The sequence below is a fragment of the Lolium perenne genome, chromosome 3, assembly GCF_019359855.2.
Source record: "Lolium perenne isolate Kyuss_39 chromosome 3, Kyuss_2.0, whole genome shotgun sequence".
In the NCBI taxonomy this organism is placed as follows: Eukaryota; Viridiplantae; Streptophyta; class Magnoliopsida; order Poales; family Poaceae; genus Lolium; species Lolium perenne.
In genome coordinates, this window is record NC_067246.2 from 185,673,207 (window position 1) to 185,700,731 (window position 27,525).

General features: G+C 47.1%; 1 protein-coding gene and 1 pseudogene across 1 annotated transcript; both read right to left on the reverse strand.

The window, feature by feature from the left end:
* Nucleotides 1-14,720: 14,720 nt before the first annotated feature.
* On the reverse strand, nucleotides 14,721-16,762 carry LOC127342840 (FBD-associated F-box protein At5g60610). The gene is made up of 3 exons (XM_051368854.1): nucleotides 15,683-16,762; nucleotides 15,442-15,576; nucleotides 14,721-15,313 (listed from the first exon to the last, which is right to left on the reverse strand). Exons 1-3 carry the CDS (start codon nucleotides 16,745-16,747, stop codon nucleotides 14,918-14,920), a joined length of 1,596 nt encoding a protein of 531 aa, XP_051224814.1. The 5' UTR covers nucleotides 16,748-16,762; the 3' UTR covers nucleotides 14,721-14,917.
* A 733-nt stretch (nucleotides 16,763-17,495) lies between these two features.
* LOC127339714 (receptor-like protein EIX2) overlaps nucleotides 17,496-27,525 on the reverse strand; it is a 78,495-nt pseudogene continuing 68,465 nt past the window's right edge.

Below are 27,525 nucleotides of genomic sequence, written 5' to 3' on the forward strand. Positions count from 1 at the left end.
CTATAAGGTTACTTAAACATGAGCATTATTGTGGAGCTTGTTAACTCCGGCATTGAGGGTTCGTGTAATCCTACGCAATGTGTTCATCATCCAACAAAAGTGTAGAGTATGCATTTATCTGTTCTGTTATGTGATCAATGTTGAGAGTGTCCACTAGTGAAAGTGTAATCCCTAGGCCTTGTTCCTAAATACTGCTGCGCTACTACTGCTTGTTTACTGTTTCACTGTGTTACTACTGCTGCAATACTACCACCATCAACTACACGCCAGCAAGCTATTTTCTGGCACCGTTGCTACTGCTCATACTTATTTATACCACCTGTATTTCACTATCTCTTCGCCGAACTAGTGCACCTATTAGGTGTGTTGGGGACACAAGAGACTTCTTGCTTTGTGGTTGCAGGGTTGCATGAGAGGGATATCTTTGACCTCTTCCTCCCTGAGTTCGATAAACCTTGGGTGATCCACTTAAGGGAAAACTTGCTGCTGTTCTACAAACCTCTGCTCTTGGAGGCCCAACACTGTCTACAGGAAAGGAGGGGGAAAGTAGACATCACCCATCTTAATAGCTATAAAGAAAGAACTTCTTGGGAGATAACCCATGTGTTTATTTTACTACAGCAATTTTATTTTATATTTGAGTCTTGGAAGTTGTTACTACTGTAGCAACCTCTCCTTATCTTAGTTTTGTGCATTGTTGTGCCAAGTAAAGTCGTTGATAGTAAGGTTCATACTAGATTTGGATTACTGCGCAGAAATAGATTTCTTTGCTGTCACGAATCTGGGACTAATTCTCTGTAGGTAACTCAGAAAATTATGCCAATTTACGTGAGTGATCCTCAGATATGTAGGCAACTTTCATTCAATTTGAGCATTTTCATTTTAGCAAGTCTGGTGCCTCAATAAAATTCGTCTTTACGGACTGTTCTGTTTTGACAGATTCTGCCTTTTATTTCGCATTGCCTCTTTTGCTATGTTGGATGGATTTCTTTGTTCCATTAACTTTCAGAAGCTTTGTGCAATGTCCAGAAGTGTTAAGAATGAATGTGTCACCTCTGAACATGTGGATTTTTGATTATGCACTAACCCTCTAATGAGTTTGTTTCGAGTTTGGTGTGGAGGAAGTTTTCAAGGGTCAAGAGAGGAGGATGATACAATATGATCAAGAAGAGTGAAAGCTCTAAGCTTGGGGATGCCCCGGTGGTTCATCCCTGCATATTTCAAGAAGACTCAAGCATCTAAGCTTGGGGATGCCCAAGGCATCCCCTTCTTCATCGACAAATTATTAGGTTCCTTCTCTTGAAACTATATTTTTATTCGGCCACATCTTATGTACTTTACTTGGAGCGTCTGTTTTTTTTTGTTTTTGTTTGAATAAATGCTTGTGTGGGAGAGAGACACGCTCCGCTGGTTCATAGGAACACATGTGTTCTTAGTTTTTAATTTTCATGGCGAAGGTTGAAACTGCTTCGTTAATTGTTGTATGGTTGGAAACAGAAAATGCTACATGTGGTAATTGGTATGATGTCTTGAATAATTTGATACTTGGCAATTGTTGTGCTCATATTTAAGCTCTTGCATCATATACTTTGCACCTATTAATGAAGAAATACATAGAGCTTGCTAAAATTTGGTTTGCATAATTGGTCTCTCTAAGGTCTAGATAATTTCTAGTATTGAGTTTGAACAACAAGGAAGATGGTGTAGAGTCTTATAATGTTTACAATATGTCTTTTATGTGAGTTTTGCTGCACCGGTTCATCCTTGTGTTTGTTTCAAATAACCTTGCTAGCCTAAGCCTTGTATCGAGAGGGAATACTTCTCATGCATCCAAAATCCTTGAGCCAAACACTATGCCATTTGTGTCCACCATACCTACCTACTACATGGTATTTCTCTGCCATTCCAAAGTAAATTGCTTGTTTGCTACCTTTAAATTTCTATCCTTTATCTTTGCAATATATAGCTCATGGGACAAATAGCCTAAAAACTATTGTGGTATTGAATATGTACTTATGCATTTTATCTCTTATAAGTTGCTTGTTGTGCGATAACCATGTTCCTGGGGACGCCATGAACTACTCTTTGTTGAATATCATGTGAGTTGCTATGCATGTCCGTCTTGTCTGAAGTAAGGGCGATTTACCATGAGTTGAATGGTTTGAGCATGCATACTGTTAGAGAAGAACATTGAGCCGCTAACTAAAGCCATGATCCATGGTGGAAGTTTCAGTTTTGGACAAATATCCTCAATCTCATATGAGAAAATTAATTGTTGCTAAATGCTTAAGCATTAAAGAGGAGTCCATTATCTGTTGTCTATGTTGTCCCGGTATGGATGTCTAAGTTGAGAATGATCAATAGCGAGAAATCCAATGCGAGCTTTCTCCTTAGACCTTTGTACAGGTGGCATAGAGGTACCCCTTTGTGACACTTGGTTAAAACATATGCATTGCAATGATAATCCAGGTAATCCGAGCTAATTAGGACAAGGTGCGGGCACTATTAGTATACTATGCATGAGGCTTGCAACTTGTAGGATATAATTTACATAACACATATGCTTTAATACTACCGTTGACAAAATTGTTTCTTGTTTTCAAAACCAAAGCTCTAGCACAAATATAGCAATCAATGCTTCCCTCTGCGAAGGGCCATTCTTTTACTTTTATGTTGAGTCAGTTCACCTATTTCTCTCCATCTCAAGAAGCAAACACTTGTGTGAACTGTGCATTGATTCCTACATACTTGCATATTGCACTTGTTATATTACTTTACATTGACAACTATCCATGAGATATACATGTTATAAGTTGAAAGCAACCGCTGAAACTTCATCTTCCTTTGTGTTGCTTCAATGCCTCTACTATGAATTATTGCTTTATGAGTTAACTCTTATGCAAGACTTATTGATGCTTGTCTTGAAGTACTATTCATGAAAAGTCTTTGTTATATGATTCATTTGATTACTCATGTCATTTACCATTATTTGGATCACTGCATTCATTACATATGCTTACAATAGTATGATCAAGGTTATGATGGCATGTCACTCCAGAAATTATCTTTGTTATCGTTTACCTGCTCGGGACGAGCAGAAACTAAGCTTGGGGATGCTGATACGTCTCCGACGTATCGATAATTTCTTATGTTCCATGCCACATTATTGACAATACCTACATGTTTTATGCATACTTTATGTCATATTTATGCGTTTTCCGGAACTAACCTATTGACGAGATGCCGAAGGGCCAGTTGCTGTTTTCTGCTGTTTTTGGTTTCAGAAATCCTAGTAAGGAAATATTCTCGGAATCGGACGAAATCAACGCCAGCATCTTAGGATCCCACGAAGCTTCCAGAACACCCGAGAGGAGCCAGAGGGGGGCCACAGGCCCACCAGATGATACCCTGGCGCGGCCAAGGGGGGGCCCATGCCCCCCTGTTGTGTCGTTGCCTCGTTGACCTTCTGACGCCGCCTCTTCGCCTATATAAAGGTCCCTGACCTAAAACTTCGATACGAAAAAGCCACGGTACGAGAAACCATCCAGAGCCACCGCCATCGCGAAGCCAAGATCTGGGGGACAGGACTCTCTGTTCTGGCACGCCGCCGGGACGGGGAAGTGCCCCCGGAAGGCTTCTCCATCGACACCGCTGCCATCTCCACCGCCATCTTCATCACCGCTGCTGTCTCCCATGAGGAGGGAGTAGTTCTCCATCAAGGCTAAGGGCTGTACCGGTAGCTATGTGGTTAATCTCTCTCCTATGTACTTCAATACAATAATCTCATGAGCTGCCTTACATGATTGAGATTCATATGATGATGCTTGTAATCTAGATGTCATTATGCTAGTCAAGTGGATTTTACTTATGTGATCTCCAGAGACTCCTTGTCCCACGTGTGTAAAGGTGACAGTGTGTGCACCGTGTGGGTCTCTTAGGCTATATTTCACAGAATACTTATTCACTGTTATGAATGGCATAGTGAAGTGCTTATTTATATCTCTTTATGATTGCAATGTGTTTTGTATCACAATTTATCTGTGTGCTACTCTAGTGATGTTATTAAAGTAGTTTATTCCTCCTGCACGGTGTAATGGTGACAGTGTGTGCATCGTGTAGTACTTGGCGTAGGCTATGATTGTGATCTCTTGTAGATTATGAAGTTAACTATTGCTATGATGTTATTGATGTGATCTATGCCTCCTTTCGTAGCGTGAAGGTGACAGTGTGCATGATATGTTAGTACTTGTTTAGTTGTGTTGATCTGTCATGCACTCTAAGGTTATTTAAATATGAACATCGAATATTGTGGAGCTTGTTAACTCCGACATTGAGGGTTCGTGTAATCCTACACAGTTAGTGGTGTTCATCATCCAACAAGAGAGTGTAGAGTCTAGCATCTATCTATTTATTTTGTTATGTGATCAATGTTGAGAGTGTCCACTAGTGAAAGTATGATCCCTAGGACTTGTTCCTAAATACTGCTATCGCTGCTTGTTCTTGTTTCTTTGCATCTCTATCGCCGCAATATTACCACCATCAACCACACGCCAGCAAGCACTTTTCTGGCGCCGTTACTACTGCTCATACTTATTCATACCACCTGTATTTCACTATCTCTTCGCCGAACTAGTGCACCTATTAGGTGTGTTGGGGACACAAGAGACTTCTTGCTTTGTGGTTGCAGGGTTGCTTGAGAGGGATATCTTTGACCTCTTCCTCCCTAAGTTCGATAAACCTTGGGTGATCCACTTAAGGGAAACTTGCTGCTGTTCTACAAACCTCTGCTCTTGGAGGCCCAACACTGTCTACAAGAATAGAAGCACCCGTAGACATCAATCATCGTCGGCGTAGCGTCAAGGTCAACGACGCCGTCTTCATGGTTGTTCACCTCATGTAGCAACTATTACAACTACTTTGAAATACTACTCAACATGAAATTTAATGACAACCATAAGGCTCCTGCCGGTTTCCACAATACAATAATGATCATCTCATACATATTCATCATCACATTATGGCCATATCACATCACCAAACCCTGCAAAGACAAGTTAGACGTCTCTAATTTGGTTTGCATATTTTACATGGTTTAGGGTTTTCGAGAGAGATCTAATCTACCTACGAACATGAACCACAATGGTGATACTAGTGTTGTCAATAGAAGAGTAAATTGAATCTTCACTATAGTAGGAGAGACAGACACCCGCAAAGCCTCTTATGCAATACAAGTTGCATGTCAAACGAGTAACAAGTCTCATGAACGCGGTCATGTAAAGTTAGTCCGAGCCGCTTCATCCCACTATGCCACAAAGATGCAAAGTACTCAAACTAAAGACAACAAGAGCATCAACGCCCACAAAACCATTGTGTTCTACTCGTGCAACCATCTATGCATAGACACGGCTCTGATACCACTGTAGGGATACGTTGCATAGAAAACAAAAAATTTCCTAGAGCGAGAACACAATCCAAGCCAAGATGAAATCTAGAAGACGGTAGCAACGAGGGGATGATCGAGACTCACCCTTGAAGATTTCCAAAGCCTACAAGAGTAGGCTCTTGTTGCTACGGTAGACGATCACTTGCCGCTTGCAAAAGCGCGTAGAAGATCTTGATCACGGTGCCACGATCGGGCAGCACCTCCGTACTCGGTCACACGTTCGGTGTTGATGAAGACGACGTCCACCTCCCCGTTCCAGCGGGCAGCAGAAGTAGTAGCTCCTCCTTGAATCCGGCAGCACGACGGCGTGGTGGAGGTGGCGATGGAGATCTCCGGCGGAGCTTCGCTAAGCATTGCGGGAGAGGGGGAGGAGTGGGGCGGCTAGGGTTTGGGAGAGGGGGTGGCCGGCCTCCTTGGGGTGCGGCCAAGGTGGTGTTGTTGTGGTGGCCGGCCCCCTCCCCTTGGCCCCTCATTATATAGGTGGAACCCCCAAGTGTTGGACTACAAGTCTTTGAATAAGACCCCAACCCAAAACCTTCCATGTAGTAGGGAAACCTACCCAAGGTGGGACTCCCACCCAAGTGGGATTCCCATCCTTCCATGAGGGGGGGTGGCCGGCCCCCTTGGTGGAGTCCACCTTGGACTCCCCCCTCTAGGGTTGGTCGGCCATGGGAGGTGGAGTCCCTTCGGGACTCCGCCTTCCAAATTGATTTCTTCCGGACTTTTCTGGAACCTTCTAGAACCTTCCATAAAATCTTCCGGATCATTTTAAATCTTATAAAATGACTTCCTATATATGAATCTTATTCTCCGGACCATTCCGGAACTCCTCGTGATGTCCGGGATCCCATCCGAGACTTCGAACAATACTTCGAACTCCATTCCATATTCAAGTTCTACCATTTCAACATCAAACCTTAAGTGTGTCTCCCTACGGTTCGCGAACTATGCGGACATGGTTGAGTACTCTCTCCGACCAATAACCAATAGCGGGATATGGAGATCCATAATGGCTCCCACATATTCAACGATGACTTTAGTGATCGAATGAACCATTCACATACGATACCAATTCCCTTAGTCACGCGATATTTTACTTGTCCGAGGTTTGATCATCGGTATCACTCTATACCTTGTTCAACCTCGTCTCCTGACAAGTACTCTTTACTCGTACCGTGGTATGTGGTCTATTATGAACTTATTCATATGCTTGCAAGACATTAGACGACATTCCACCGAGAGGGCCCAGAGTATATCTATCCGTCATCGGGATGGACAAATCCCGCTGTTGATCCATATGCCTCAACTCATACTTTCCGGATACTTAATCCCACCTTTATAACCACCCATTTACGCAGTGGCGTTTGATGTAATCAAAGTACCTTTCCGGTATAAGTGATTTACATGATCTCATGGTCATAAGGACTAGGTAACTATGTATCGAAAGCTTATAGAAAATAACTTAATGACGTGATCTTATGCTACGCTTAATTGGTGTGTCCATTACATCATTCATATAATGATATAACCTTGTTATTAATAACATCCAATGTTCATGATTATGAAACTAATCATCCATTAATCAACAAGCTAGTTAAGAGGCATACTAGGGACTCTTTGTTGTTTACATATCACACATGTATCAATGTTTCGGTTAATACAATTATAGCATGGTATATAAACATTTATCATAAACATAAAGATATATAATAACCACTTTTATTATTGCCTCTTGGGCATATCTCCAACACTCCCCCCACTTGAAAAAGAGTCGTCCTCGACGATAAATCTTCATGAATGTGTAGAGGAGGTAGATGACACCAACGCTTGAATGTCGCTTCACTTGTCAAGAGCCCTATCAATAGCACAAGAAAAGCCAAGCAACACTCAAAGCATAGCCAATGTTCCACGGGTTTAGCAAGATAGTGTAAGTAGAAGGAGGTCACCTTAGCATAATGTCGGTGTGCTCTTATTGTGAGATCTTGTGTAGTAGATGTGTAGGGTTGAACCCATTTGTTGACGCTCATCCACAAGTCACTTGTACCTTCACACAACAAAGACCAAGCAAAGTATATGTGTGCGTGATAGAGGAGCATATCATCAATGACATGTCCATTCGTGTTCACAACACCGTTAGCACAACACAAATTTATCAATGCATGTGCAAGGTCAATGTGTAAGAACTCCGTATGAACATCTTCCAAATGTGGAAACACAAAAACTCCAAATTGTGAGATGACCGTGGTGTCCATCTCATGTAGAAAGTCATTTTCATTGTTGCTCTCAAGGCATCGGAAAGAGAAATTGTTCAACATCCTTGAAGCAACAAGTGGAGAATTTGGCAAAAACACATACGGAAGAGTGTCCAAAATATCATCAACATGTGTGCACACAAACCATTGGAAAGAGAAATTGGTCCTCATATTTGGTGCAACACACAACATATCTTCCAAAACGTTCATCAAAACAACATTTACACAACCGTGCGTGCCAACAAACCAAAAGAAAGAGCAATTGGTCAACTTGTTTGAGGCAACACCAACGGTAAGAATCACATCATCATGCTTGCAAAAGAACCATAAGAAAGAGAAATTGTTCGGCATGTTCAATGCAAAGCATGGGAAAGGTATTAGAGCCGGGTTCGATCTTGAACTTACGTGTATTATGCTCTCTAGAGCTCTCTTTGTCAACTCGTGTTCAATCGAGGTTGACATTGGCATTCTTGTACCTACACACACAATAGGCAAAGCAAAGAACATGTGTGCATGGTATATGAACACATCATCCATCATGATGATCCATTTCTTTTGCACATCACCATTAGCGTTAAGCAAAGCATCATAATAGATATGGTGAATATGCGGAGTAAACATGGGAACATGCTCAACATGGATATATGCAAAGTCTCCAAAATTTGAGAGAGCTATGGGGGTAATCTCATTTACAAGCGTATTAACATTATGGCAAACCAAGCATTGGAAAGAACAATTGTTCAACACTTTGGTTGCATTAATGGGAGAGTATTGCAAGCATCTAGCACAAAACATGTTCAACATTGTATCATGGTTGTCGACAAACCTAGGGAAAGAGCAATTGTTCATCAAGGTTGTCACAACACAAGAATTAGCATCATCATTTTCATTGCAAGCAATACATGGGAAAGAGCAATTTTTCGACATATTGCAAGCAATAGGATAGAAATCGAAACACTCATAGCATGGCATGGACATATTATCATAAGCAACTACTTCCACATGATCAACAATGGTGGTATCACAAGTATCACAAGGGAATGTGAAAGAAGCATATGACATAGCAATAGGATCATCCAACTCATGCAAGCACTCACAAATCATCATGTCCACTAGTGGGATCATGGCATCATCAACACCTATGTTGGTACCTTTGTAGTCCGACTCCTTTGAAGTAGGTGTTGTGGAAGAGGTAGGCTCCATGTGGCCTCCATGTTCATCTTCAATCAAGCATGGTGTGATAGCATCATCTTCATGCACCATGTACATCTTCTCCATGATCGGGAACTCGTCATCCATGGTACCCTCAATGTGGAGGCACTCAAGCTCATGTATAGTGGATTCACTCATCTCACATATAGTGGAGTCTATCATCTCACATATAGTGGAGTCGCTCATCTCACATATAGTGGAGTCGCTCATCTCACATAGTGGAATCCCTCATCTCCATGGCAATGACGTCGTCGATGTCCGAGCAACCTAGCAAAGAGGAAGACAACACAAGAGGAGTAGAGGTTAATGTGTTAGAAATCAAAGCGTCCTCACTCAACTCATGTGGTGTGTCAAGTAGGATTTGCACTCGGCTTTATCTTGGAGGGTCATGTTGGCTATTTGATCATCTAAGTTGGCGAAGTAGGCTCTCATCTCGGCTTGTTCTTGTGGTGTCATTTTGGGTGGCTCTCACTAGGAAGGTTGTATGTATGGTGGAAAGAGAACTACCAAAAGGTCAAAACTAGCAACACAAAATCGAGAAAATGGTTCAAGTTAGAGAATAACCGATATGTACTCACACACACACTCAAAGCACACGCAAAAGGCTAAGAACTCTATATGGTGGTAGGTGAGGAAGTGGATAGCAAACAAAAAGAACCAAAGAAAACGTCTATTGTCAAATGTGGGTAAGATCCAAAGTCAAATGTCAAAAGTGGTGATCTATGTCAAGGAAACACGGAAACACACACAAGGAAGAACAATGGGGTTAGCGCGACCAAGGAAGTGAGCAAGTAACAAGGATGGTCCTAACGAAGACTATTAGCTCGGTTTCGCGCCAACACAAGAGAGACCGTAGCTTGGTTGCATATGAGAGAAGCAACTAGATTTTCGCAAATGCCACTCTTCTCTTTTCTCTCTTAGTGCTTACAAGTTTTGCACTCCTTTGTATCGGTGGACGCACACTCTTTTTGTATTTCCTTTTTATTTTTCTCTTTTTTTTTCTATGCTTAGAAGCTTTATTTTTCTCTATGTCACACTTTTTCTTCTTTTGTGTATCTTTCTCACCGAGCTTGCTTCGGAGCTTTGCTCAACACAACGCACACACACACCCTCTCACGGTCGTGACACTTGTGCAATGCTTCGCAACACTCAGAAAGCCACTCTCAATGGGATAGGTACACAAAGAAAGAAACGGGGCTACAAGGGGCGGGGGCAAGTTATACCTATTGATGTTAGGCGGTGTCAAGCACACAAACTTGCGATGTTCGAGGTGGTGTCGATGATGGTGTCGAAGTTGCGCCGGAATCCGGGGTGCCAAAGGTGTCGTCGCGGTGTTGATGTAGGCGCGGAAGCGGATTAGACAACCAATGCACTCCACAAGGAAATCCGAACACAAAAGTCAATGACCGAAAAGTTGGTTCAAAACGAGCGATCGAAGTGGTCAAAATTTTGGAGTCAAATGGGCTCGGGAAAATTGTCAAAATTTGGAGTCAAGATGGTGGTATTATGGTCAAAATTTGAGGTCAAACGGCTCCGGAAAGTTGTCAAAAGTTGGGTCAAAGTTGGGTCAAAGTTGGGGTCAAAAGTTGCTGAAATTTGGGTCAAAAACTGCGCCGGGTGGAACTTCCGGTCAAGTTCCGGCCAAGTTCCGGAAATACACTGCTAGTATCCAGGGGCTACTGCGAGGAAAACGCGCAATTCCGGAAGTTGGGCGGAAGTTGGGCGGAAGTACCACCAGGTCGGAAGTACCGGTGATTTTGGCCGGAAGTTCCGGCCTCGAGGAATTTTCTGCAGAACTGGGAAAACAAACGCGCGATTTGGAGCTGGGCGTGATGTTGTACTGCGGCAGGTGGGGATCTGTGCTGCGGGCGCGTGGTTTGGCGCGTGGAGTAGCTGATGCGCGCGCAGATCGAGGCGCTTTGCCGGCGTGCGAGGCGCATTTTGGCGGTAGCGGCAGCGATCGGATCGAGCGAGGCAGGTGGAGATCGAGGCGCGGCCGAAGCGAGCGGGGGCTGTGGTGCGGCGGGGCCTGGAGGCGAGCTGGGCAGCGGGGGCCTGGGGCGAGGCCAGGCGGGAGCGGGCCAAGTGGGCCGGTGAGCTGAGTGAGGCGTGGGGGCACGGGGCGTGCTTGGCGGCGGGCGGCCAGGGGCCTGTGGGCGCGCGTGCAGCTGGTGGCCTTGGGCAGCGAGCGGTTTCCCTGCGAAGCGGAGGCTGGTGGCGGTGGGACCAGGCGGTTTGCAGCGGCGGTGGTTGGCGTGGGTGCGTGCTGCGCGGAGAACACGTTGACCAGATCGAGAAGAAAAACAAATCTGGCGTGAGCAGAAGTTCCGGTGGGTATGACCGGTAGTACCGGAAACAGCAGATTTTCCAGATCTGGATCTGCACGACGAACAGCACGAACACGGGGTGGAAAAGTGGGACGAAAATCGTCGGTTTCGAGGGGCAAACGGTGGAATTTGACGGTGAAAATTGGAGGGATGATAGATCAACACCAATAACAACAGATCTGTGGACCAAAACCACAAACAACGCAACAAATTCAGAGATCCAAATTCGAGCTATTTTTTGGGGAAAATTTTTGGGGAAATTTTTGGGCGAAATTGGAGGAATCGGAGGGTCAAATCCGTGGCAACCTTTTGTTCAGATACCATATGATGCGGGCTAAGCCCGAGGGTGTGCCCAATCTTTACGGTTTGACCCGGGTGAGTGTGATTGCGGAGGGGGATTCGCGGGGAAGTGGATGAACGCGAAGAACACGATACAACACACGCACACAACACAATCGGTTTGTTCTCGTTGGCCCGAACCACCAACTCGATAGAAGTTGCAAGGAAAAGACCTTTCGGTAGAAGTCCCGCAAAAAGATCGACGAATCGAAGATCCTATGAATCTAGAAGGGTGAAAAGACCAAACTCAATAGAAGTGCAAGCAAAAGACCAAATAGGTAGAAGTGCAAGCAAAAGATCAAGATTGGTAGAAGTCACCAAAGAGATACAATAGGATTCGATCGGAGCCCGGGTGATACAATAGGAATTAACCTAAGGTGGGGGTTTCCCAAATCCACTAAGGGATAATAGAGGCATAAGCCAATTCATCTAAACATCATCTCTCCCTCATGAAGGTGGGGGTAGGTGTCTATTTATAGGCAAGGGGATGAAGGGGTAAGTTACAAGCCAAAGGGGGCTGAGATCTGGCTGAAGTTCGATGGGGCGGAAGTTTCGGCCGTCCTGGGCGGAAGTTCCGGTCCTGGGCGGAAGTTCCGGCCATCAGGGGCGGAAGTTCCGGCCACAGCTCTGTTGGTGCGAGCATCTTCAGTCTTGACAGCATCTGGGCGGAAGTTTCGGCGATGTTGGGCGGAAGTTCCGGCCTGGAGCATCCAGCGCTTCTTCCTCCTTCTCTTCCATGCTTCCGTGACATCGGCCTTGCGTCCTCGGGTCTCCATGGCATCCTCTCTTCTCCCCGTACTTGTCATCGGGTTCCTATCATCAAGATATGACGGGATATGAAGTAGTATATCGTCCCAAATAGGCGATTCGAGGCACGCGTAAAGGAGAAGATTCACCTTAGCGTGCCGTCTTGGCGATGAAGCACATGATGCGGTGAAGACCGAAGGTCGCCCCGTATCACAAACGCCACGAAGGCTCACCCTATTCTCCGGAGCCTATCCCACGAAGGAATAACTCACTCACTTGTGGTAGACTTTGAGGTAGCCTCCAAACCTTCACAATCTTGTCAGGAGCAAATCCACAGCTCGGATGCTTCCAGACTTCTTTTGCCCACCTAGGGTTTCCAAGGAAACCTAGAGAGCAAGTATCTCGATGAATACAAGGGAGAACAAGATTTAGCTCGGTGGAACTGTAGATCAAGGCCTCCTCTAGATTTTCCTCGGAGGGATTTGAGTTTAGGTGGAGGAGGAGGGAGATATGAGGTTTTGTGTTTCTATCAATGGAGTATGAGAGAGAGAGCTCAAGAACAGTTTGTAATGTAGTGCCTAACTGTTCAGAGGTGGGAGAAGGGGTATTTATAGTGTCACTTGAAATCTGGTCGTTGCAACTTGACACCTCAGCAATTTCTTTGAGGAGCCCGGTCAACTGGGCCTGGGGCCGGGCCGCCGGCGCAGGGGCCAATCAAACCGGGCCACAGACCGGACCATCCGATCCTGACCGGGCCTAGCGCCGGGCCGTGACCGGGGCTGAAATTGACGCACAATAAATGGCCTCCGGAAGTCACCAGTGCAAGAGCCGGTTTGCGCCAGGGCGTCCGGTCCACAGCCCGGGCCTACCGAGTGAGGGACCGGACCAGTCCGGTCCAAACCGGGCGCCATGTGTGCACCGGTCCAGGGGCCGGTCGGCGTCAGGGCAGCCGGTGCCACGGCCGATCTGACCGGGCCAGAGACCGGCCAATTGCTGAGCAGCCCTTCTTCATTTCTATCGAAGTGGGGGGTCTCCCTTTACCTTCTTGTTCCATTGATACACCATTATGCCTATTTGGCTTATACCTGAGAATAATCTCGTAGACATGTATTAGACCAAATACTCTAGCAACGGTGTCACTGTTACCAAAATAATGGATATGGGTAAAATACCCTTACAATCTCCGCTTTTTGGTATACGATGACAAACCGAGCTAGAGTCACATATAGATATTATGATAAGCTTGAACCTTAATTCCATATAAGGGTGGATGGCAGCGTGTGCGTCATGGCATGAGGTACCCCGGTGTTCCACAATGTCTAACTTATGTTCTCGAATAGATTCTTGAATAAACAGATGCTTAGCGATATCCTTGAAACCTTCGCTATTCCAAATTAACGCTTGCACGATAACTAAATTACCTCATTTGATTTTTTCTTATTCGCGAACTACATCTAACTTTTAAATTATCTACTGCTATTTTGATTTTACGCCCATGTTTTTTCGTTTCAATTTGGCCAGGGAGATCCGCATGATCAGTCAAGTCGATATTGTGTTCCTCGGTTAAATCTTCGTAAAGATCAGAGACTTTAGAAACATATAAATTTTGTGGGTCATCATCATCTGTGTGCAAATTACTTTTTAATATTAGTAGAGACCTATCTCTTTCAACATTTTTAGATTCTTAAATGAAAAAGCTATCTCGTTTGTTGATTTATCAAGTGAAACACCCAAACTACTTGCTCTACGAACAATAACACTATCTGGAAGATCACAAAAAGAAAGTTTCGTACAGTACTTGAATTCATACCAGGAGTGACGTTATGGGCCTTGGCCAAGCCCATAGCCCTTTCCATCTGACTGGGCGAGTGGCGTTATCATTTGGTTGTGCGCGAATGGGATCACTTGAACACAGCCCCACACTCTGATCCCAGGGCCCAGGCGGATACTTGGCATGTTCCCCCTCGCTCAGGTCCATCCCAAGGAAAGCGAAAAGTAGCTTCTGGAATTACCTCCGAAAGCTATAATCTCCTCTTTGGAAGGTTGCTGTGGTGTAGGTGACCGTAACCCACATTGCAGGGAAATTCAATTTTGTTCATTACCATTTTGACTTAGAAATAACAGATTGTATAATTTGTTATTTCCAGGTCAACTAAGCTTACATCATAAAATTTAAACCACCACAGAAACCAATTTTGTTGCGTTGAGTCCACGGATCTTAATATCAGTTAAATTGCCTCTAGTAAGTGCCAACTGGCTTCAAACAGACTAGCATCTAAAGTAAGCTAGGAGTACTGTCTCCTAAGACATTACATAACCCAAATGTATACTGCCTAACACAAGTACTAATATCTGCCACGCGAAGGTGTTCAAGTACTGCTAGTATGAGAACACAAAAGATAGAGCTAGATAAACTAAAGTAAGACTAGAGTAAATGGTAAGCATCACGGCTTGGCACAGCTTGTTACAGAAAATGCATGCTACTCCCACCAGCTAGCACACGAATGAAATGCAGGTATTTAGCTGCTGCAGAGTCTGACGAAAGCCTAGGTACCAGTAGTCTTCCTGTACAGGCTAGCTCGGTTTAACTTGGACACTTACAGAGATTCTGTATAGTAGCCGAGGTCAAAAGGGTCAGGAAACGAGAAATCGGATGCCAGCTCGTGGCAGAAGACTGGAGATGCCACTTCAGGGTGTGGGCTTTTGAAGAGCTCAAGTTTGCAGGCTTTGTTCATCCATTTTGCACCGGTCAGAGGCTTGAGTTTGGCATTGACATCATCCCCTGAAGAGAGACATTCACCGGCCACCACAATCACCATCTTCTCCAGCACCCGAGCTCTCTCAGCGATGAACTTGAGGAAAGTAACCTCGCTTCTCGACCCTCTGAACTCGTAGAAGAACAACTTCTTCATGGACAGGACACATTTAATCGGACCACCTTCCTGCCAGAACTTGAGATTGACCTTTCCAGTTGTCTCATCACGTTTCTCGGACTGCAAAGGTAACCAACGAGCACACATAGTTGAGGATCAGTTATTCAGTTACGTAATCATTGAGTTGATTCACAGCTTCTGGTTATGTTAGTTGCCAATGCAGCAACTGGAGTTTCAGTGAGTTATACCTGGACATGTAGCGTTTCAATATTGGGGAAACATCTGAGGAAGGCAGGCACCTTCTTGACAGCATTACGGACCCCAAATGGCACCTCCATGGCGAAGACCTGGACACTTGGGACAATGTTGTGCTTGGTCCCAGCCTGCAACAATCCACCCAAACGGGCACTAATTCAGATCCATAACAGAGACAGTATATACTAGAATAGATGCATTAGAATGAATGTAGTAGTGAGGTGAGGTGCACACCAGGACGACGGTGTTTGTAATCTCCATCTCATTCTCTCTGGGCTGAAGGTATCCCAGCACGCGCAGGTTGGGTGCATGGCCAATCTGTATCCTCGAGTGCTGGCACATGTTGGGATTGCCCTCGGAGAGGTCACCGAACGTTGTCCACTGGAAGAGCCTCTCCAGACGAGGGGCATCCTCCACGACGATATCGTCCAAGTAGGCGCAGCCTAGCTCGACGCACCGGAGGCTGTGGCTGACGAGGCGAAGGCGCAGCCCGATCTGGTTTGCGATGATGACGAGAATCTCCAGAGCGGGGCTTCTTTCGAGCATGAAGGCGAGGTCCCGGTCCTGCATGACGTTGAAGCAGAGGCCGAGCTCCCGGAGGTTGGGGAAGCTGGCACGGCGCGGCACGGCGGCGGTTTCAGGGAGCCTCCAGAGTCCGAGGTAGAGGCGGGTGAGCGAGGCGCAGCTGAAGATCGTGGTGGGGAGGCGCAGGTCGACCGGCCAGGGACGGTTGACGAAGACGAGGTCGAGGACTCCCTTGGCGGCGAGGACGTCGAGCCATCGCGCCATCTCGCCCCGGTGCTGGTCCATGTTGGTGCAGGTGAGGTGGACGCAGCGGAAGGGCCCCGGGTGCGCCGCGAGCACGCGGGACACCGCGGCGGTGACGGCGCGGGGAGAAGGGGCGCCGGCGACGAGCGGCCCGCTCGCGCCGCAGTCCGGAAGCAGGTGGCTGTCGACGAGGGTGAGGGGCGCGGAGCGCCAGATGGGCCGCCAGCGCGAGGAGAAGGCGGCGGTGCGCGCGGCGTCCTTGACGGGTAGGCGCGAGACGATGTTGCGGAGGACCTCGTCGGGCAGGCGGCTGATGCGGTCGACGCCGTCGTGGATCCACAACGGCCCGGAGAGGGGGAGTTGGGCGGCGGGGGAGACGGGCGGATCCGGGAGGGAATCGTAGACGTACATGAGGAAGACGTTGATGCCAAGGTCCATGGTCTCGGGATCGTCAATTTGACTCATCCTGGTGCCGGTGGTCACCTGCGCAGTGGCGGAGCGCCCATTCTGGCAAGGTATGGCTTCTGCCATAGCTTGTCTCAGCCATTGCTATTAATACTAAGGTTACCTTGACTACTTCCAAGCTGGAACCAGGGCCAACGCTTGTAATATTAACCAATTTTCTAGCTAGAATCAGCATGAAAGCTCATTTTTTTGTCTTACTGATTCCATTAGAGGTAGCTCGTGTATGGATAGCTAGAATTTACAACACGTTTATTCATGTAAGCTATTACCGCCATACCAACCTTTTGATGTGTCCTCCGCCACTGCACCTGCGGGTCCATGGCCATGGCCGCCGGTGGAGGGCAAGCGGGACGACGTCGAGGGTTTGGGTTTGGCATCTGGGTTGGGACTTCGGGAGCAATGAATGTAATGCAAGCGGGTGCTACACTATGTGAATTTGTGATCATCAGTCGGTTGCAGCGGCGAGGGTATCAGGATGGCGATTGTGAATTTGTGATCATGAGCTGGGCTAGCTGCAATCACAGCTACACATTCTTCATGCGGGTTGATCATTTCTAACTATTCCATCACATCCATCAGACCATGATTCCCCTACTTCATATACGTTCCAACCACTGAATGGCTTCATCATAAAATTCAAGACCATTGCAGGAAAATATACATCAACAACAGCTAATTCAGGCATAGTTCGCCTGAAATTACACATGCCCCAAATCATGCCAACGTCAGTTGATGGCATAGTCCTGAAATACATATCTGTGAATAGTATACTTGCTACAATATTTTGACATATCCGTACATGGCAAAATTCCGATAGTTTACATGGTAGAGGTTGATCTCAGCTTCTACCCATTTGCTCGTGTCCAGGAAGCCCAGGTAAGTGCCACTTTCACATAAGCCCTGTCATACAATCTGTCACAAAGTGAGAACCAAGAAACTCTCCACTTCCTTTTGAACAAGAAGGTACAGAAGACTACCCAGATACCCATTATACATCCAGAACCCATGGCCTGGAAAAATGAAACCGCGTCGCTTTATATCATCATAATGTTCACGAGTAGCTGGAATTGGCTCGGGTTGCCAACATTTCCTCGCGAGAGGAGGACCACAAAGGCCTGGGTTGCCAACATAGATATATTCTGGGTCTTCGAGTGTTTGCAACTGATTTCCGGATGGTATCCGCCCCGTCAAATTGTTGTAGGACAGGTTCAAGCGGCTCAATGATGTGAGATCCGATAAACTTAAAGGGATTTCACCAGACAACCCATTGTGTGATAGGTCCAGTGACTCAACTTGCATTAAGGCGCCAATATTCTCAGGAATTTTTCCGCCAAAGGTATTCCATGATAAATTCAGATTCTTCAGTGCGACAAGATTGCCGATCTCTTCAGGAATATCTCCCATCAGATTGTTACAAGACAAGTCGAAGTTCACCATATGTATAATTTCCTGTGCATAAAATCGCTCTTGGCCCTTTGTGATTACCGTGTATTTATTGCCACGGTCAACGTATCGACTCTCAGTGTCATCATTTCTCACAAGCATCATCCCTGTGAAGTTAGCAATGGATTTCGGTATGCTCCCTGATAGGTTGTTGTCGGAAATGTCCAAATATTGAAGATTAACAAGCTTTGTGAGTTCCACCTGAATATGACCAGAAAACATATTGTTTCTCAGCCGTAAGAATTGCAAATAAGGTAGCTTCTCCCCAACCCATGCTGGCAACCCACCCATAAAACGATTATTTGTGAGATCAAGAAACACAAGTTGTCGGCAATTTTGGACAAAGGAAGGAAATTCACCGGACAGTTTGTTGTCCCTTAAATTTATATTCAGAACAACCAGCGGTCTTGTGTTTGCTACGGACGTGTTAAGCGAGCAATCAGGAATTGGCCCAGATAGGTTATTTCTTGATATATCTACAAAAACGTAGATCTCTCAATTTACAAAAAGAAGATGGAATCACATCGGAGATAGAGTTGTCAAACAGAGCAAGTGAATAAAGACGCAATGCTCCAAAGTCTTCCGGTAATGGCCCAGATAAATTGTTTTTACTGAGATCCAAATAAAGGAGACCGGTGGGAAACATACACTAGTGGAAAACGGGGCTATAGGCCCGGTCCATTTGGACCTTCAGTCCCGGTTCCCAAACCGGGACCAATTAGGTGGGACTAAAGGGGGCCCTTTAGTCCCGGTTCAAAGTTGCACCGAGCCTAAAGGCCTCGACACGTGGTGCGGCCAGGGAGCTCGCGGTGGATGGCCTTTGGTCCTGGTTCGTGGTACGAACCGGGCCTAGGTTTCTCTGCCGCGGCAGAGAATTGATATTTCTCTGCCGCGGCACAGGTTTAGGCTGTACCAGCATTTCTCTGCCGCGGTAGAGAAACGGGCAGAGTTTCAGCAATGCATATATATCATTCAAAAAACCACAAAAAATCGTCGTGAATATATATAGACATCGTCAACAGTACACGTAATGCATGCATATTTACAATATAAAGCTAGTCGGATCTCTTTACTAAATCTATTAGCTTCTACGAAGATCCTCAATCGTCACGAGCTGCCCATAGTGCTCTCCACCTGGGGTAATGGCCTCGGTAATAAAGAATCCCGCGATTTCCTCTTGAATTGCTCGTATTTGATCCTCCGTTATGAGAGTGTCCCGCAGGCGTATCATCTATATTTAAAAAAGGAGATCAATATATGAATGGAATTCAATACAATAGATGGTACTAATTAAGATTAATTGTGAAAATTTGTTATCGTACACGAGTATGTTGTATACGGGCATCCCCACCCTTGGGACAGGCCATGTCACGAATGAAGGTGCAGACGTAGTATCCACATAAGTTATTCCCGGGTTCCTGCCTCATACACTTTACGAAAAAATAGTTCGATCAAACTAATAATCAAGCATCGTATTGAAAGTAAATATCATATATAGAGTTTCACGGACATAGCTATATATATAGTACTACTTACAGGGTAATCTTGAAATGTAAGCTCCAGTTTCCATTTACCCGGAACAATATTGATGAACCGTTTCCAAGCCCTGCTCGGCAAAAAATAATGAGTAAATGAGTAATTGATTAGTTAATGATATCTTCGAATTAGAACAGATGAAGATGCCAATACGAAATTGATTGAAACTACCTCTCAAGGATGGCAGCCATGTCCGCCAATTCCGCATATTCTTTACGTTTCGAGTCCATGACTTTTACGACTCCTTGGCGAAGATCAATGATTAGGAGAATAAAGTGGAATCTGCACAAGCATAGCTCAATGATTACGAGAATAAAGTGGAAGGTGCACAAGCATAATGTATGTTATATATAACACTCACTTGAAGTTGTAGGGAAAGAATATATCCTCTTTGTCTGCTTGTTTCTCTAAAAACATTACGATGTTGTCCTCTGTGTCCTTGGTGAAGTCTCGAACCGTAACTTCATGAACTGTGTTTGGGTCTATGAACCCCAGCGGTAGGAGCTTGCCTCTTTTGTATTCGAGCTTCTTCATTCTGCATAATTAAATGTATAGCGTACACAAAGAATATAATGAGGATAATTGTTAGTGCAAATGAATGAGCTAAGCTACAGACTTAATTACATAAATAAATCACTTACAGGCAGTAGCAACTGATGACAGCTTTGTCGAGAGCGTCTTGATTGAATAACTGAAACAGTTCTTCTAAGTCAAGGTTTATCTCCTCCCACCCCCGGAAGTAATGCTCATCTCTAAGATACATCGTGAGGTAGCGATCACATCTTCGACAGGCTTTCAGGTACCATTCATGCAACCTTCGCATCTGAGTCCCTAGACGCGCGAGCTCACCAGGTTTGACGAGATCAGATCCGTATCTATACTTGTTTACCAGTTGAGCCGTTGGATAGTAATCTTCATACTCAACTGATGCTCCCTGAGCTCTAGCCGCCCGTTCGATCATCGATGCCGTCTCTGGATCATGATAGGGCTCCACGACGAAGTGGGGTACGGCCTGAATGTCCTGCTGTCCAAGCTGGGCGACTTTTTTTGCTTCTTTGCTCGCTCTAGAGGACTGTCCAAGAGAGCGATCATAATCAGCTCTCAGCTCAGGTCTCTTCATTCTCGTCTCGGCAAAGTGCTTCACTGTCTGTGGTGGAATAAACATCTTCTTCGGCGCAAGAAACGCCTTTTGCTCTTCAGTCTGCTCATGTGGTAACAACTCTGGAGTCTGTGCCCTCATCAGAGTTGATGATCTCTTCGGAGCTGTAGGAGGTGCCGCGGTTAGCTTCCTCTTTTGCTTAGGTGGAGGCGGCGGAGTCTCCTGACGAGGAGGAGGAGGCGGCGGAGTATTTTCACGCGGAGGAGACTGCTCATGCATAGGGGAATCATCATCGCGCAGAGGAGAATCATCACGCGGAGGAGACTGCACAGGTGGCGGAGGAGGCGGACGAGGTGGCCTGCTTGTTGGCTTCTCACCTGGAAACACAATGTTCTCCTTCCGCCATTGCACGGTGGTTCTACGGGCTTCTCCCAGTTCTTTGATTTCCCCATCTTCACCTGCAGGGTGCTCAAGCACCAACCCCTCATAATCTCTCAACACTTCATCCACCATCACAACAGCAAAGTCATCTTGGACCGGACGGCAATGGTAAGACCTTGTAGGTAAGAGGATGCCGACCGCCGCCTTGAAGGATAGGTTGAAAACTTTGACATGCAGCTCACAAGGACGGCTCTCAGTGAGATCATCCACGGGGGGGTAGCGAGGAGGCTCGACCACCTGGTCATCATCATCATTATCCACCTGCTGAGAGGAAGCATACATAGATCGGGTTCATGTTTATTTAACCCTAATACATCAATCAATACTACAACCTCTCAACCGCGCCGACCGGGTCCTAGAGGGCGCCGATCGGGTCCTAAGCCGCGCCGGGTGAACCCCCAAAGCCACGGAACAATCACGGGAGCATGGCTAACATGAGATCCCCGCATAACGCTCCATCCGGTCCTATACATGTTGTCTAACGCATACATGTAACGGCGAACGTGCTTGTCCTCCGCCGCAATGCGCTGAGCTACCTCCTCCGGCGGGGCCGGCTCCCTCTGAAACGACCGTGGCCCATAAGACCTCCACCAAAGAATATCCGGGTCGACGACGGGACACGGATTCCGCACCAAGGTGCGTGCCCCGGAAGCTAAGACCTCCCAGTGCCACCCCGGCGGAGCCCAGTCCCGGACCTCCCCCATCTTCTCCATCTCCTCGGTGAGAGTCAGACCACGGCGCGGCGGCTGTCGCGGCATCGTAGCTACGAAAACAAATCATATATATATACCAACATTAACATAAATTAAAAAATAACTTCACTACTTTTATGTTAGTCGGCGCCGGCACTACCGTTTGGGCGGGCGCCGGCACTACATACTCTATTTTGGGGGCGCCGGCAGGGGCGTCGGCACTACCGCGTAAGGGGGCACCGGCACAACATCCTCTATTTGGGGGCGCCGGCAAGAGCGCCAGCACACCGCGTAAGGGGCGCCAGCACAACATCCTCTATTTGGGGGGGCGCCGGCAAGAGCGACGGCACTACCGCGTAAGGGGGCGCCGGCGTACATCCTCTATTTGGGGGGCGCCGGCAAAAGTGCCGGCACTAGCGCATAAGGGGGCGCCGACACAACATCCTCCATTTGGGGGCGCCGGCAAGAGCGCCGGCACTACCGCGTAAGGGGGCGCCGGCGTACATCCTCTATTTGGGGGGCGCCGGCGTTTTTGCGCGCTAACTATTTTACACTAACTACACTAACTAATCTAACTACACTAACTAATCTAACTAACAAATAATCTAACAAAAAAAACTTGAAAAAAAGAAGGCCGGTGGCCGGCGGGGCTTACCTTGCCGGCGGCTCGGGCGGCAGCCGATGGTCGTCGAGGAGGAGGCGGCGGGCGCGCGGCGGGCGACGCGGGCGGGCAGAGAGGTCGAGGCGGCGGCGACGGCGGGCGGGCGACGCGCGGGCGATGCGGGCGCGCGGTGTACGACGATGGAGCGGTGGCGGAGACGGAGCGGTGGACGGCGACGGCGGGTGCGGGCGCGGGCGCGGTGGCGACGGCGGGCGCGGTGGCGTGGCGCGCGGGGAGGCGGCGGCGGCGATGGCGCGCGGCGGCGGTGGCGATGGAGCGCGGCGATTCGGCAGCCTGGCGGCGTCCAATGCTTCGTCTCCGCGGGATTGATCTCCGCGGAGACGAAGAGTTGGCTTATATACTCTGGACCCTTTGGTCCCGGTTCGTATTACAAACAGGGACCAAAGGCCCCCCTTTGGTCCCGGTTTGTAATACAAACCGGGACTAAAGGCCATTTTTGCTGCGATTTTCGCTGCGCGCGCAAAAAGGCCTTTAGTCCCGGTTTTTAATACAAACCGGGACCAAAGGCCATTTTTTTAAAAAAAATTGTTCCCGCCTTATTTCAAATAAAAAAAACCACGTACTGGCCACCGCACTGTCACACGTGTCCACCGCCGTGTACTGGCCACCGCCGCCACCGCCACCGCCATGTACAGGCCACCGTCGCCACCGCCGTGTACTGGCCACCGCCGTGTACTGGCCACCGCCGCCACCGCCGTGTACTGGCCACCGCCGCCACCGCCACCGCCATGTACAGGCCACCGTCGCCACCGCCGTGTACTGGCCACCGCCGCCACCGCCGTGTACTGGCCACCACCGCCACCGCCATGTACAGGCCACCGTCGCCACCACCGTGTACTGGCCACCGCCGCCACCGCCACCGCCATGTACAGGCCACCGTCGCCACCGCCACCGCCTGGCCACCACCGTCACCGCCATGTACGGGCCACCGCCGTGTACTGCCCACCACCGCCACCGCCATGTACTGGCCACCACCGCCACACGTGTCCCTTCCCCGTGCCACATGTCCCTTCCCCATGCCACGTGTTGCCGCCGCTTCCACGTGCCTCGCCCCGCCGCCACCGCCATGCGACGTGTAGATCCCGCTTCCACGTGCCACGCCCCGCCGCTTCCCCGCGCCACCTGTCGCCGCCGCTTCCACGTGCCACGCCCCGCCGCTTCCCCGCGCCACCTGTCGCCAAACTTGCCGCGTCGCTGTGCTATAAAGCGCCGCGTGCGCGCGGAACCACACATCGTCGTCGCCTCCGTTCATTCGTCGCCGGGATGCCGCCGCGCCGTCGCGGCTCGTCCGGCTTCCGTGGCGTCCGAGCGCGTCCGAACGGTAGGTTCTACGCCGAGATGCGCGCTGGTGGCTTCCGGCTCATCCTCGACACGTACAACACCCCGGAGCTGGTGGCGCGCGCTTACGACGCGGCCGCATGGCGATTTCGGCGGCCACGGTGCGACATGAACTTCCCAGACGTCGAATCGCTAGAGGAGGCGGAGTTCCTCGCGCTGACGCCGTGCCTCGTCGACGACGAGGACCGTCGCCGCCACCGCCAGGTGTAGCGCCGGATCACCATCGCCGAGCACGACGAGGAGTTGATGCGCCAGTGGAGGGTGCAGTTCCCCAACGATGTCGACAACACCGCCGCGTTCTTCGCTGACCTCCGGGCACAACGCAGGTCCAACAGGCGCCACCGTCGGGCCGTGATACGTCTCCGACGTATCGATAATTTCTTGTGTTCCATGCCACATTATTGATGTTATCTACATGTTTTATGCACACTTTATGTCATATTCGTGCATTTTCTGGAACTAACCTATTAACAAGATGCCGAAGTGCCAGTTGCTGTTTTCTGCTGTTTTTGGTTTCAGAAATCCTAGTAACGAAATATTCTCGGAATTGGACGAAATCAACGCCCAGGGTCCTATTTTGCCACGAAGCTTCCAGAAGACCGAAGAGGAGACGAAGTGGGGCCACGAGGTGGCCAAACCACAGGGCGGCGCGGCCCAAGCCCTGGCCGCGCCGACCTATGGTGTGGGCCCCTCGTGACGCCCCTTGACCTGCCCTTCCGCCTACAAATAGCCTCCGTCGCGAAACCCCCAGTACCGAGAGCCACGATACGGAAAACCTTCCAGAGCCGCCGCCATCGCGAAGCCAAGATCTGGGGGACAGGAGTCTCTGTTCCGGCACGCCGCCGGGACGGGGAAGTGCCCCCGGAAGGCTCCTCCATCGACACCACCGCCATCTCCATCACCGCTGCTGTCTCCCATGAGGAGGGAGTAGTTCTCCATCGAGGCTCGGGGCTGTACCGGTAGCTATGTGGTTCATCTCTCTCCTATGTACTTCAATACAATAATCTCATGAGCTGCCTTACATGATTGAGATTCATATGATGATGCTTGTAATCTAGATGTCGTTATGCTAGTCAAGTGAATTTTACTTATGTGATCTCCGGAGACTCCTTGTCCCACGTGTGTAAAGGTGACAGTGTGTGCACCGTGTGGGTCTCTTAGGCTATATTTCACAGAATACTTATTCACTGTTATGAATGGCATAGTGAAGTGCTTATTTATATCTCTTTATGATTGCAATGTGTTTTGTATCACAACTTATCTATGTGCTACTCTAGTGATGTTATTAAAATAGTTTTATTCCTCCTGCACGGTGTAATGGTGACAGTGTGTGCATCCGTGTTAGTACTTGGCGTAGGCTATGATTATGATCTCTTGTAGATTATGAAGTTAACTATTGCTATGATAGTATTGATGTGATCTATGCCTCCTTTCTTAGCATGAAGGTGACAGTGTGCATGCTACGTTAGTACTTGGTTTAGTTGTGTTGATCTATCTTACACTCTAAGGTTATTTAAATATGAACATTGAATTGTGGAGCTTGTTAACTCCGGCATTGAGGGTTCGTGTAATCCTACGCAATGTGTTCATCATCCAATAAAAGAGTGTAGAGTATGCATTTATCTATTCTGTTATGTGATCAATGTTGAGAGTGTCCACTAGTGAAAGTATGATCCCTAGGCCTTGTTCCTAAATACTGCTATCACTGCTTGTTTACTGTTTTACTGCGTTACTACTGCTGCGTTACTACTGCTTGTTTACTGTCCTGGGCAAAGCACTTTTCTGGTGCCGTTGCTACTACTTATTTATACCATCTGTATTTCACTATCTCTTCGCCGAACTAGTGCACCTATTAGGTGTGTTGGGGACACAAGAGACTTCTTGCTTTGTGGTTGCAGGGTTGCATGAGAGGGATATCTTTGACCTCTTCCTCCCTGAGATCGATAAACCTTGGGTGATCCACTTAAGGGAAACTTGCTGCTGTTCTACAAACCTCTGCTCTTGGAGGCCCAACACTGTCTACAGGAAAAGGAGGGGGCGTAGACATCAAGCTATTTTCTGGCGCCGTTGCCGGGGAGGAAAGGTAAAAGGCACTCATACTCCGGTTCCAGGTAAAGTAATTTTCTGGCGCCGTTGTGTGTGTGCTCGAAGCTATTTCCTTTAGATCCTGCAATTGAATCTTTTTGTTTCTTGTTTACACTAGTTAGGCATAATGGAAAACAACAAAAATATGAGAGATCTTTATGAACTTTATCTTGAATTAGGACATGATGTGTTTCAAGAGAGAATTAAAAAACCCATGGAACTTTATATGCATGCTAATGGGAATGTTATTAATATGAATGCTTTGAACACTATTGTTGCTAATGCTATGGAAAATTCTAAGCTTGGGGAAGCTGGCTTTGATGAGCATGATATTTTTAGTCCCCCAAGAATTGAGGAGAAAATTTACTTTGATGATACTTTACCTCCTATTTATGATGATTATAATGATAGTAGTCTTTTAGTACCGCCTGTTATGGAGGATGAATTTGATTATGAATACAATATGCCTCCTATATTTGATGATGAGAATAATAATAATAGCTACTTTGTTGAATTTTCTCCCACTACAACTAATAAAATTGATTATGCTTATGTGGAGAGTAATAATTTTATGCATGAGACTCATGATAAGAATGCTTTATGTGATAGTTATATTGTTGAGTTTTCTCATGATGCTACTGAAAGTTATTATGAGAGAGGAAAATATGGTTGTAGAAATTTTCATGTTACTAAAACACCTCTCTATGTGCTGAAATTTTTGAAGCTACACTTGTTTTATCTTTCTATGCTTGTCACTTTGCTCTTCATGAACTTGTTTATTTACAAGATTCCTATGCATAGGAAGCATGTTAGACTTAAATGTGTTTTGGATTTGCCTCTTGATGCTCTCTTTTGCTTCAAATACTATTTCTTGCGAGTGCATCATCAAAACTGCTGAGCCCATCTTAATGGCTATAAAGAAAGAACTTCTTGGGAGATAACCCATGTGTTGTTTTGCTACAGTACTTTGTTTTATATTTGTGTCTTGGAAGTTGTTTACTACTGTAGCAACCTCTTCTTATCTTAGTTTTGTGTTTTGTTGTGCCAAGTGAAGCCTCTAATCGAAGGTTGATACTAGATTTGAATTTCTGCGCAGAAACAGATATCTATCTATCACGAATATGGGCTGTTTTCTCTGTAGGTAACTCAGAAAAATATGCCAATTTACGTGCGTGTTCCTCAGATATGTACGCAACTTTCATTAGTTTTGAGTTTTCTGATCTGAGCAACGGAAGTATTTATTAAAAATTCGTCTTTACGGACTGTTCTGTTTTGACAGATTCTGCCTTTTATTTCGCATTGCTTCTTTCGCTGTGTTGGGTGGATTTCTTTGTTCCATTACCTTCCAGTAGCTTTGAGCAATGTCCAGAAGTGTTAAGAATGATTGTGTCACCTCTGAACATGTGAGTTTTTGATTATGTACTAACCCCTCTAATGAAGTTTATGAGAAGTTTGGTGTGAAGGAAGTTTTCAAGGGTCAAGAGAGGAGGATGATATACTATGATCAAGAAGAGTGAAAGCTCTAAGC